Genomic DNA, 13,085 nt, shown 5'->3' with positions numbered 1-13,085 from the left:
CTACCGATTGAGCCACCGCCTCCCCACTTGTTGCTTCCCTTCATCCAGACATCTTGTCCTTTAGTATTGTCCTCATTTATCTGTCTCTCAAGAAGTCTCTCATCCACTCCAAAAGGTTTCCCTTCAGTCCTCCAATGTACTCCACTTTCCACATTAGTCTCTTATGGGGTACTTTGTCAGAGGCTTTCTGCAGATCTAAATACACGCTGTGCACCCAACTGTCTTTCTCTTGTAGTACAACAGTCGCTCTTGAGTAAAGGCTCAACAAGTTAAAACACATGACTTTCCACTTCTGGATCCAAACTGACTTTCAGCCAAAATATTCATTTCCTTCAGATATTTTATCCATACGTCTTTCAGGATTTTCTTGCACAATTTTGCGACCATGCTGTTCAGAGACACTGGTCTATAATTCAGTTGTTCTTCCTTATTCCCTCCCTTATAAATTGGTACCACATTGGCCCTCTTCCATTCCCTAGCCACTTTCCCTTCCTCCAGAAAACATACAGTTAAACCATGAATCTTATCCACCAGTTGATCTCGGCATTCCTTCAGTACCCAATTAGAGATTCCGTCTGGTTCTTGAGTTTCCAGTAATTTATACACTTCCTGCACTTCCACTCTTATATCTTTTATCACTACATTTCTAGTCACTCCCTCCCCCTCCACAATATCCCTTTCTTTAATGAAAACCGATTAGAAACATTTGTTCATTATTTCAGCTTGCATTGCCACATCTTTATAGACCTCTCCTCCTACTTTCAGTTTAGTGATTCCCTCCTTTTGTTTCAATTTGCCATTGACAAATGTGTAAAACAATTTGGGTTTTCCGTACATTTGTCAATTATACTACTGTATTTTCAAAGTTTCTTTCTTTTTCTCTCTACGTATTCTCATATATTCGTTTCTGTAGTCGCGGCGCACAACTCTGAGGTTGTCATTATCTAACACTGGCAACCTACCCATCAACTGTGCTTCCAATTCCGTGTATAATATGATGCACATGGGGTTCGTGTATAATAATAATCGTGTATAAAATATTTGTGTGTAATTATATGATTCATGTACAGTAAAGTCTTGATATAACGGACTTTAGTATAGTGGAATTCGCTTTTATCGGACTCGAGGAGTCAACTGGACAAATTTTTTGTGCATCAGAAAAAGTCCGATAAAGCCAGAAGCAGTCCGCCGCTTGGAATAAATGAATAAACAAACAAACGGAGAAGATACCATAACATTGGTCTCTCCTCCCTCTCTCCTCCTCCATTCCTTCCCTTTTTCCCCGAGATGAGAGAGAGAGAGGTGAAGGTGAAATTGAAAATGAAAATTAAAGTAATTGTGAAAATGAGTGTAAAGGTGAAGGTGAAAGAGCATGGAAGTGAATGTGAATGTCAAAGTCAGCAGAGAGAGAGAGAGAATAAATACAGGAATGACAAGTGGCGTCCCCTTTCCGATAAACAAATGAGGGAGATAGGCATAACCTTGGTCCCTCCTCTCTCTCTCTCTCTCTCTCTCTCCAGGAGAGAGAGAGGTGAAAGCAAATGTAAAAGTAAAGGTCAGTGAAGGTAGTTTGAAGGTGAAAGTGAAGGTAGTGTGAAGGTGAAAGTGAAGTCAAAAGTGAAGGTGGAAGATGAAAGTGAAGGTGAAAGTGAAGTCAGAAGTGAAGGTGGAATGTGAAAGTTATTGTAAAAGTGAAAGTGAAGGTGAAAGTGAAAGTGAACATGAAGGTGAAAGTGAGGGTGAAAATGAAGGTAAATGTGAAAGCGAAAGTGAAGATGAAGGTGAAAGTGAAAGTGAAGATGAAGATCAAAGTGAAAGTGAAAGTAAAGGTCAAGGTGAAAGTGAAGGTGAAAGAGGTGAAAATGAAAGTGAGGGTGAAGATGAGCGAAGGTGAAAGGGAATGTGAAAGTAAAAGAAGGGAGGGTGAAAGTGAAGGTGAGTGAAAGTAATTCTAAAGGTAAACATGGAAGTAAGAAAGTAAAATTCCAAGTGAAGGTGAAATGGAAATTCAAAATGAGTGATAGTGAAAGTGAATGTGAAAGTGAGCAAAGAACTGAATATGAAAGTGAATGTGAATGTCAAAGTGAACTGAAAGCAAAGGCAAAAATGAATGGGAAGGTGAAGATGAAGGTGATGATGAAGACAAAAAATATGTGAAGTAAAATGGAAGTGCCCAGTGTGGGGAGAGAGAGAGAGCCTGTAGAATAAGTGCATGAATGACAAGTGCGTCTCTTTGCATAAGAAAGGAGGAGGAAGTCCCGGGGGGAGTCAGATGTTGCTTTTATTGGACTTTTGCTTTTTCAGACTGGCTTGTGCCCCAATTAGTCCGATATAGTGATGTTTTACTGTGTAGTATGATAGGAAGTCAGACGCACTGTTGACAGGTAGGTTGTCAGTGTATGATAATGACAACCTCAAGAATCGTATGCTGCGACTGTAGTTCTTCTGTATTCTTCCTTTGTTCTGTTATAACCTCTCTTTCTGCAGTTGTTCCCTGCCATGTCCTTCTTTTTTTGCTGTCATACACCTTCTGTTAACCTGCTGCATCTCGTTCACGTATATATACGTCCGAACGTTTTGTCACTGTGACTCCTGTTAATGTATATATAAATGTGCCGCAATTGCAAGGTCTGTCATTTGCACATTTTTCAAATTTCGCGAGTGATTTTTGGTACATATACACGGGACACCTTCCGCTACAAGATGCCAGGCAGGGACAATGCCTTACCCCACATGACCTTCCTTCCCCACACACCATTGTCTCAGCAGTTCACCTGTTACCAGTGACCTGGCCAGTAAAGACATGTCGTGCCATGGTATGAAATTCATGGCCAGAGTGATTCCCCAATCGATGACAGTGTGGAGGACAAAGTTTACACAGCATTAGAGGAAGTAACCGTTAGACATAATGATCAGGTAATGTCGCCAAAAAAGGTCAGGTATGTTGATGTGTTTGTTGAGTGAAACAATGCGTATGTTGCCTCTATTACTGTGTGAAAACCTATGTACTCTCGTACTACATATAAATTCGTACCAACTGAATAAATAAATACCGTTTATGAGTGGTGTGGAATAGTTACCCTCCCATAGAACTTGTTTTCTTTGGAGCCAGCCTGATAGAAATTCAGTAAGGTAAGGGGTACTGCTACCTGTATCCAGTATTTTAAACCTCAGGTGAGCAATTTCTCAATGAAATTTCAATGTTTCTCACCAAAAGTGGAGGTTTGAACCAAAAAAATGTTTTTCCAATATTGGTCGGGACGGGGCGGGTTAAACCAATCCTTTTTCCTGTTTTTTTTTCTCATTTAGTCTTGGCACATATTTTTCCACTCCCGAATTATAGAGGTCCAGAAAGATATCCCAATTTTTCTGCATCATTCTTGTTTCTCTGAATTTTCTCCAATCCGCATTTTCAAAAAATTTCCTCAGGCAAAGTTTGCTTTCCCAAAGTTGTATCTTCCCTGCCTATGTAGCTCATCTGTTGGGACCATATTCCCATCCATTATCTGGAACTTACTGACCACATGATCACATTTTCCTATATGACACAGATATTTGAAAGATTCAGTTACGTCAGGTTCTTTGGTTGGCAGTAAATCTAGTCTCGCTGGTGTGTCATCACCTTTGAATCTTGTCTCTTCTTTGACCCATTGGGTCATTACATTATTCATTGCTATGTTTAACAATATACCGTCCTTCCTCCAATTTTGCGAGAATATGGTCAACAAAAACTCTCGTAAAATCAAAATTTGCAAAATTGAAACAATTAAATATATGAATTATAGGCAAATTGGTCGACATCACCCCAAGGTAAGCACTTTTTCCCACTCTTTCTCTCGACTCTACCTCTTAATTTCATGATAAATGAAACAAACATGAGCTGATGTTCTATACAGTAATATTGATAAGAAAATATCATAGGTAAGAAACATTAAAAAAAAATAAAAAATGCATTTACACTGATGTGAAGACTGGCGTGGTGTATGGGACTGGTGGCGGGGCGAGGCTTGGGTAGGGCTATTGTGGCCCTGCGGGGCCTACTTCATTACTATCATACCATCGCTATTCTACCATCAAATTGAGCACCTCCATAGCTCTTTGCTGCTTGCTTGATTTGTTCACTGTTCTTTAAAATCATTCTTGCTGTTGATTCACCAACACCAAACTCGTGACCAATAGCAGAGTTACCTTTACCTGGTTTTTTCCTTTCAATCATTTTCAATTTGGTCTCCAAACTTATTTTCTTGTTCTTCTTATCTGTTGGCGCCATGATAACATTTGTGCAAGGTTAGACTGCTGGGATATTGCGAGGAACACCACGAAATTGTGAGGGTCACTGACCTTGGTTGAGAACAGGTGCAAACAAACATGGCGGGGTGGCAGACCACTGAACTAGGAGGCGCAGTACGCCCAGTGAACCATGACATCATTACTTCGCGTGGCAAAGTAGTGCGGGAAGACGACTCTCCCACCACTCGACCTCGCAAAGTGTGTGATCACTTGCAAAGTTCATAAGTGTTAAAAAATACATGACTTTTGAAACTACCTCACAAAATTGGTGAATTGCAAAGTTAAAATTCGCAAAGTTGAAGGATGTACTGTAGTGCCCCACGAATTTTCACTGCCTGCTGAGTCCCATTCCTCTCAGTTCACCTCTTTACAGTTAAAATCACCAATCAGAATTATGTTGTCGCTCATCTCAGTCACATTCTGTAGATATCTAACCGTATGTGTGTGTGTGTATGTGTGTGTGTCCTCTTTCCTTTCCCCCTCCCTGTTTATGTTTGTGTGTGTGTGTGTGTGTGTGTGTGTGTGTGTGTGTGAGTGAGGGTAAGGTGGGGTGGATTGTGAGCAGTGAATTCCTTAAGGGGGATCGGTGCCGGAAACGATATTTCCACCAGGGACCTTATTATAAGATTTAGCTTGTACAGTACATGCCTTGATTAGGGTGTGTGTGTATTTACCTAATTGTGATATACAGGTAATGAGCTACGCTTGTGGGGTCTCGTCTCTATTTCTCAGTAAGTCAGATTTAGCTTTAAACTCGTCTGAGATTTTAGACTGGACGATCTCTTTGTCCAGGCTATTCCGCAGGTCTATACATCTGTAAAGAGAACTATATTTCATGATATCCTTCAAGCAGCCTGGCTTCTTCAGTTTCATTCCGTGTCCTCTTGTTACTCTCTTATCCCATACAAACAGATCTTCTTTGTCAATTTTGTCTGCTCCCATTACACTGCAATTATGTCGCCTCTTTCTCCTTTCCTGTATGGAAGGCAAATCCAGTTTTTCCAGCCTCTCTCTGTATGACAGATCTGCCAGACTGGGGACCATCTTGGTTGCTGTTCTTTGTATTCTTTCAGTCTTGTTTATATCTTTCTTTTTGTGTGGGGACCACACTACTGCTGCATATTTTGACCTGGGGCAGATCATGGCCACTATCAATTTTTTCATCATCTCATCTGTATAATGAAATGCTACTCTTATGTTAGTCAAGAGTTTATACGTCTCTCTAACTGTCTTGTTAATATGTTTTTCAGGTGACAAACTATCCTGGACCAGCACTCCCAAATCTTTCTCTTCTCTCGTTTATGTGATTGGTTCATTACCCATCAAATAATTCAGTGACGGCCTCTTGATACTTTTACCCATTTCCAGTATTTTACATTTCTTTGCGTTCTTTGATTTCCCACATCCGGCTCTAATCATGTATCCTATCCAGTTCCTCCTGCATTCCCACATCCGGCTCTAATCATGTATCCTATCCAGTTCCTCCTGCAGCATTTTACAATCCTCCTCAACCTCTACCTTCCTCAAAATCTTTGCATCATCAGCAAACAGACTTGCATAACTGTTCACTCCATCTACCATATCATTTACGTAAATCAGGAACATTACTGGGGCTAACACCGAGCCCTGTGGGACTCCACTTGTTACTTCTCTCCATCCAGACATCCTATCCTTTATTACTGTCCTCATTTGTTTGTTTCTCAAAAAGTCCCTCATCCATTCCAGGAGGTTCCCCTTCAGTTCTCCTATATGCTCTAGTTTCCATATTAGTCTTTTATGGGGTACCTTGTTGAAGGCCTTCTCCAAATCTACATACTGTACACACAATCCACCCAACTGTCTCTGTCCTGTAGCACGTCAATCGCTCTTGAGTAAAAGCTTAACAAGTTGGAAACACATGACCTTCCACTTCTGAATCCAAACTGACTTTCGGCCAAAATATTCATCTCTTCCAGATATTTTATCCACCTGTCTTTCAGGATTATCTTGCACAGTTTTGCGACCATGCTGGTTAGAGACACTGGTCTATAGTTCAGGGTCAGGAGATTCCACTGTAAAGTGGATATAGTAAAAACTTGATATATATAACAGACTTCAGTACTGTATACCAGGATTCGTTTTTATCGGAGTCGAGGAGCTGACTGGACTAAATTTGTATACAGTACTGTATATCGGGAAAAGTCCGAGGGTGACGAGTGATAAGCAAAATACTGTATACAAAGTGAACATGTTTAGTTTTTAAGATTGTAAACAATAAAGTGTATGTAAACAATAAAGTATAAAGTGTACAGTACAGTAATTGAAAAGTGTATGAAATTTAGTTGTAACAACAAAATACTGTATTTTTTCAGTGCTTCGCCTCTCCATAGGTTAGAAACAGCACATCTTAATGCAGATATGGTGGTGTATGCAGCTCTCCCGGTCCTCCTTAAATCCCCTCTCTTCTCCCACCATTTCTCCATCCCAGCTCTGGGGGCTTCTGCCCGAGCACAAAGGAAAACATTTCCCCGGCCAATTTTGCCCCTGGAAATTGGGTATTTTGGTTTAAGTTGTATACCATCATCTTCGATGGTGTTTTATACTATAAGATAAACTAATAAAAACACACAAAACTGATGGATAAAAGTACAGAAATGCAGTGAGAATAAACTTGTTCAAGTTTAAAAATAGCTTCAAATAATTTCCCAAAATCCTAACCCAAAATTTGGCCATACCATGCAACAGCAAAGCATATGTCTAGATGCAAAATTTCACGGGCTTTCTTGTGGTGTTTTTGGAATTTCAATATGACCAGTGGTTTTTGAGTAACTAAAATAAAATTGCCAAACGTGGCAGTGGATGGAGGAGGGAAGGAGAGGAGGTTGGAGATGAGGGGAGAAGAGGGGGAAATGGAGGGGATGTGTGTATTTACCTATTTGTATTTACCTATTTGTAGTATACAGGAATTGAGCAATGCTCGTGTTGTCCTGTCTCCATATCCACATTTATCAAGTCTATCTTTACACACATGAATGTTTTTCTCATGCACCACCTCTTTGTCTAAGTCGTTCCAAATATTTAAGTATTTACCTAATATACCTAATTGTGATATACACGGAATGTACTATGCTCGTGGGTTTCCGTCGCTGTTTCTCAATAAGTCGAATTTAACTTTAAACTCGTTTAAGTTTTTAGACTGGACGATCTCTTTGTCCAGGCTATTCCATAAGTCTATACTTCTGTAAGGAAAGCTATATTTCTTGATATCCTTCAAGCAGCTTGACTTTTTCAATTTCATTCCATGTCCTCTTGTTGCTCTCTTATCCCATACAAACAGATCTTCTTTGTCAATTTTATCTACTCCCACCGTGGTCCTGAACACCGCAATCATGTCTCCCCTCTTTCTCCTTTCCTCTAACGAAGGCAAATCCAGTTTTTCCAGCCACTCTCTGTATGACAGGTCTGTCAGACTGGGGATCATCTTGGTTGCTGTTCTTTGTATTCTCTCAATCTTGTTTATATCTTTCTTTTTGTGTGGGGACCACACTACCGCTGCATATTCTAACCTGGGGCGGATCATGGCCACTATCAATTTTTTCATCATTTCCTCCTCCAAATAATGAAATGCTACTCTTATGTTACTCAAGAGTTTATAAGTCTCTCCAACTATCTTGTTAATGTGCTTTTCTGGTGACAAACTATCTTGGACCAGCACTCCCGAATCTTTCTCTTCTCTCCTTTTTGTGATTAATTCATTACCCAAAAAATAATTCAGTGATGGTCTCCTGGTACTTTTACCCATTTCCAATATTTTACATTTCTTTACATTAAATTTCATTTCCCACGTCCGGCTCCAATTGTGTATCCTATCCAAATCCTCCTGCAGTATTTTACAATCCTCCTCAACCTCTATCTTCCTCAAGATCTTTACATCATCAGCAAACAGACTTGCATAACTGTTCACTCCATCTACCATATCATTTACGTAAATCAGGAACATTACTGGCGCCAACACTGAGCCTTGAGGGACTCCACTTGTTACAGTACTTCCCTCCATCCAGACATCTTTTCCTTTATTACTGTCCTCATTTGTCTGTCTCTCAAAAAGTCTCTCATCCATTCCAGAAGTTTCCCCTTTAGTCTTCCTATATATTCTAGTTTCCACATTAGTCTCTTATGAGGTACCTTGTCAAAGGCCTTCTCTAAGTCTAAGTACACACAATCCACCCAACCATCTCTCTCCTGTACCACATCAATAGCTCTTGAGTAAAAGCTCAACAAGTTAGAAACACATGACCTTCCACTTCTGAATCCAAACTGACATTCAGCCAAAATATTCATCTCTTCCAGATATTTTATCCATCTGTCTTTCAGGATTCTCTCACACAATTTTGCGACCATGCTGGTTAGAGACACTGGTCTATAATTCAGGGGTTCTTCCCTGTTTCCTCCCTTGTAAATTGGTACCACATTTGCCCTCTTCCATTCTTTTGGCACTTTCCCCTCTTCCAGTGAGCATACAATTAAGCTGTGAATTTTATCCGCCAGTTGTTCTCCGCATTCCTTCAGTACCCAATTAGAAATTCCATCAGGTCCTGGGGCTTTCCTTACATCTTGAGTTTCCAGTAATTTATACACTTCCTGTACCTCCACTTTTATATCTTTCATTACCGGAACATTTCTAATCACACCCTCCCCTTCCACAAGCTCCTTTTCTTTAGTGAAAACTGACTGGAAACGTTTGTTCATTATTTCTGCTTGCATTGCCGCATCCTTAAAGACCTCTCCTTCTACTTTCAGCTTGGTGATTCCTTCCTTTTGTTTCAGTTTGCCATTAACAAATCTATAAAACTGTTTGGGTTCATCCTTGCATTTGTCAATTATACCTTTTTCAAAGTTCCTTTCTTCTTCTTTACGTATTCTTGTGTATTCATTTCTTGTTCTTTTATATTCTTCCTTTGTTCTGTCGTTACCTCTCTTTCTCCAATTGTTCCACGCCTTATCTCTCTCTTTTTTTTGCTATCATACACCTTCTATTGAACCACTCCTTTTTCCTGTTTTCTTTCCCTCTTACTCTTGGTACAAATTTTTCCACTCCCAAATTATAGAGGTCTAGAAAGATATCCCACTTCCTCTGTATCTCTCTTGTTTCTCTGAATTTTCTCCAATCCGCATTTTCAAAAAAGTTTCTCAATCCTGTAAAATTTGCTTTCCCAAAGTTGTATCTTCCCTGTCTATGAAGCTCGTCTCTTGGCTCGACGTTTCGTATTAACATCTGGAACTCATTGACCACGTGATCACTTTTTCCCAAAGGACAGAGATATTCCAATGATTCTATTACATCGGGTTCTTTGGTGAACAGTAAATCTAACCTTGCTGGTGTGTCCTCACCTCGAAACCGTGTCTCTTCTTTGACCCATTGCGTCATCACATTATTCATTATTATATTTAATAACATAGTGCCCCACGAATCCTCGCCGCCTCCCGAGTACCATTCCTCCCAGTTCACCTCTTTACAATTAAAGTCACCCACCAAAATTGTATTATTGCTTTTCTCAATTATTCTTTGAAGTAGCTAGCCATATCTGACAACATCTCATGGTATTCGTCATCCTTCCATGCTCTCGTCTTTGGGGGAACATACACTACCGCCATATCTCTCTTAACATTCTCTCCAGTTTCTAATTTCATATATATCACTTCAGCCCTGCCTTCTCCCATTTCCACAGTATCTACATTTATGTTGTTCTTCACTGCTATCATCACTCCTCCTCCCTTTTTTTCTTTTCTGTCTTTTCTCCACAGTTTGTATTTACCATCTCCCAAATGAACATCAATATCTTCTCTTAATTTGGTCTCTACAAAGCACATGACATCAGGTTCATGTTCTCTTAAGAAATCATTAATTTCGATCCTTGTCGATATGAAACCATCAACATTAGTATATATCACCTTCAAATTATTTTTGACATTATTAATACCCTCTTCTCTCCTACTCTCTGTCCGTACCACTTCCTCAACTTCTGATCTTTCACAACCATCCCCCTTAGTTTCCTTCACTTCTATTTCCTTAAATACCATTTCCTTACTTTCATATCCAATACTCTCCAAAAAAAAGTATTACATTCTTCCTCTGTCCTCTTATCATTTTTTTCCTTTACTTCTTCCTTTAATGATTTTAAAACTTCTCTTTCTTCTTCATTCAGATCTTTTCTTATTATAATATTTTCCATCCCCGCCTCTTTGCTTAATTTCCAGGTCACTTTAAGTATCTCATTTATTACACTTTCTGATGTAAACTTGACTCTCATTGGTCTTGTTTCCCCTTTCTTGTAAGGCCCTATCCTCCTTACTTCCTCAATTTCTTTTACCCACTTGTCTCCTTCGGGGTCAATCTTGCCTAATATTCCTCTCACCATGTTTGTGTCTCTCTCGAGTCTTACGAACCTAACCTTTTCTTCCTCTTCCCTGTTTCCAAATACTACCACACATCTGTTCCTTTCTACAGTTTCTCTCACTATTTTCTCTTTTTTCTTCAGTATTTTCACTACATTTTCTTCCATTTCTTTCTTGTTCATTTCCCTTTCTTCCTGGATGATCTCTCTTAAGCTGGCCACTTCTTTCTGTTCTTCTTCTACGTGTGCCCACTTTGCCTTATGTTCTTCTAATACATTACTCACCTTCTCCGTTTTATTAGTACTCTCTTCTAGTTTCCTCCTCAGTTCAACATTTTCCTGCTTCAAATTCCTAATTTCTTCATTGGCTGTGTGTGTGTGTGTGTGTGTGTGTGTGTGTGTGTGTGTGTGAGTGAGTGAGTGAGACACTGAGTGAGAGAGAGTGAGAGTTTGTGTGAGTGAGTGAATGGGTGAGTGAGAGAATGAGTGCGTTACAGAATAAGTGAGTGAGATGGGGTTGAGAGGAGGGTAGTAGGGCAGTTTGGCTTTCTTGTCTCCCTCCCTGACCCCCTACCCTCCCCCACTCCTGCTTGTCTCCCTCCCTGTCCCTCTGCTCTTCCCTTCCCCCTGCCCTCCCTCACCCCCACTAGTCTCCCTCCCCACCCTCCTCCACCCCTGCTTGTAACCCTCCCCATCCCCACACCCTCGTGGGATAGCTGGGGGAAGTCCAGATGCTGCTTTTATTGGACATTTGCTTTTTTCTGAATGGCTTGGGTCCCAATTAGTCTGTTATAGAGAGGTTTTACTGTATAGCTAGCACCCGCATAATGTGCGATCACAGAGTGTGAATCTCGCATAACACGGGAGGTGCCATTTTGTAAAGAAATATATATAACGCAGTCTGAGGAAGCTGCTAATTTTTTACAGCACCTGACTATGCTGTGACGTTGGACATAACACGGCGGAAGGCCCCAGTTTGTGTTTCAAAGTCATACTGCATGGCCTGTGTTAAACAGAATGTAGCGTGAGTCATAAAATTATGGTTGGAATTCATGCAACGCTGTAAGTGATAGACAGAGCACAGATTGCATCAGCCTATGACATTTTGCTATCATGTGTCTGCCAGAATGTCGTCACTGTCTGCTGAGCATTTCTTCCCCAGTTAAGCCTACCCTTTTCCCACACTGTGGCTGCACATGTGCTCTGTGCAATCTTTGCTCTTTTTTTGGACACCTGCCCCAGCCTGACCATGCCGTTGCACTGTGACCCTGTCAAATGTCAGAAGTCTGATGCAGGAGCAGAAGGTGGATACCATCAAGAGGAAGGAGAGAGGACAGTGGAACTGTGACATAGCAAAATTTTACAAAGTTAACAAGTCCACCATTCGTACGATTCTCGGCAAGAGGGAAGCCATTCTGAAGACAGCTCAGGCATAGGGAGGATCACCCATTTATTGCCATATCAGGAGTGTATGTACCTAGGTGAGGCTATACTCAGTCCTTGGTAATTAAGGGAAGAGTGGTTGATCATTCATCCAAGAACAGTATTATGCAAACAGTATACTCCAACCTTCCTTTGGGCCTAATAAACCCATATGAACTATGTCCGATTTAAGTCACTACCCACTAAAGCACAAGATGTCTATTTGTGGGTACCACCCAAAGTTGTAAGTTGTTTATATGGTTTAAGGAAACAGTTCCTTTATTTTAAATTAGTTTAATTTGGCATTAAGAATATTGGCCCCTCTATTTGTTTTACATTACAATATTTGAAATTATCATATATGTAGTGTATGTGGTACCCTGTTTGATTTTAGTTTGATTTAGTTTGATGTTAGTTTGTGATTTGGGATTATGGTACTGAAGTAGTATATTTGTATTACAGATCTGTGTGGATTGGGGTGAGCATCTCTTTGGACTACCAGTGGGCTACCTTTGGCCTAGATGAAACCAGTGATGAGTATGAAAAAGCTATGGCTGGAGCTCATCTTCGCTCTGCACAACGCATCCTTCATGGCTGCCTCAAGGTCATTATTCTCACTGTTTAATTTTACTAATCCTTCTGTGTCAGTTTAGTCCCCTTTTACATCTGTTTCATACCTATGTTATCCCTATACTTACCCTACTCTCTTATCCTTTGCTAAACTCTGCCTCTCTGTATTTGCTTGACAGTTTCTCTGCCTTTGACATACCTTTGGTATGTTTTGGCTAGTGCCTTACTATGCTCTCCTTCTTTTACATTATTTAGTACTGTAAATTGGCAAGAAAAAGCCGATTAATAATGGTATCGGTATTGGAAAGGGGAAATTTCTGATGATCGGAATTGTACTGGAATTGGCAGAGCAGTGGTGAAAAATAGATAAGTGTATTCTTTTCCCAATGAGCCTAGACCCATATAAGGCTTCTAACACTTATTTTTCCA

The 13,085-nt window shown here is 40.3% G+C and overlaps 1 protein-coding gene across 1 annotated transcript in view; it reads left to right on the top strand.

The window, feature by feature from the left end:
- The window catches only part of LOC145414955 (putative aarF domain-containing protein kinase 5), a 609,901-nt gene that overhangs the window by 49,731 nt on the left and 547,085 nt on the right, over positions 1-13,085 (top strand). Inside the window, exon 2 of the mRNA XM_080284365.1 lies at positions 12,549-12,690. Within this exon, the coding sequence (XP_080140491.1) occupies positions 12,549-12,690 (142 nt within the window). The remainder of the gene's footprint in view (positions 1-12,548; positions 12,691-13,085) is intronic.

Source organism: Coenobita brevimanus, chromosome 101 (genome assembly GCF_032717465.1).
Source record: "Coenobita brevimanus isolate Jiangsu-jjx chromosome 101, ASM3271746v2, whole genome shotgun sequence".
In the NCBI taxonomy this organism is placed as follows: domain Eukaryota; kingdom Metazoa; phylum Arthropoda; class Malacostraca; order Decapoda; family Coenobitidae; genus Coenobita; species Coenobita brevimanus.
Note: the sequence above shows the minus strand (reverse complement) of the source record. Positions and strands in the feature narration are given on the sequence as shown.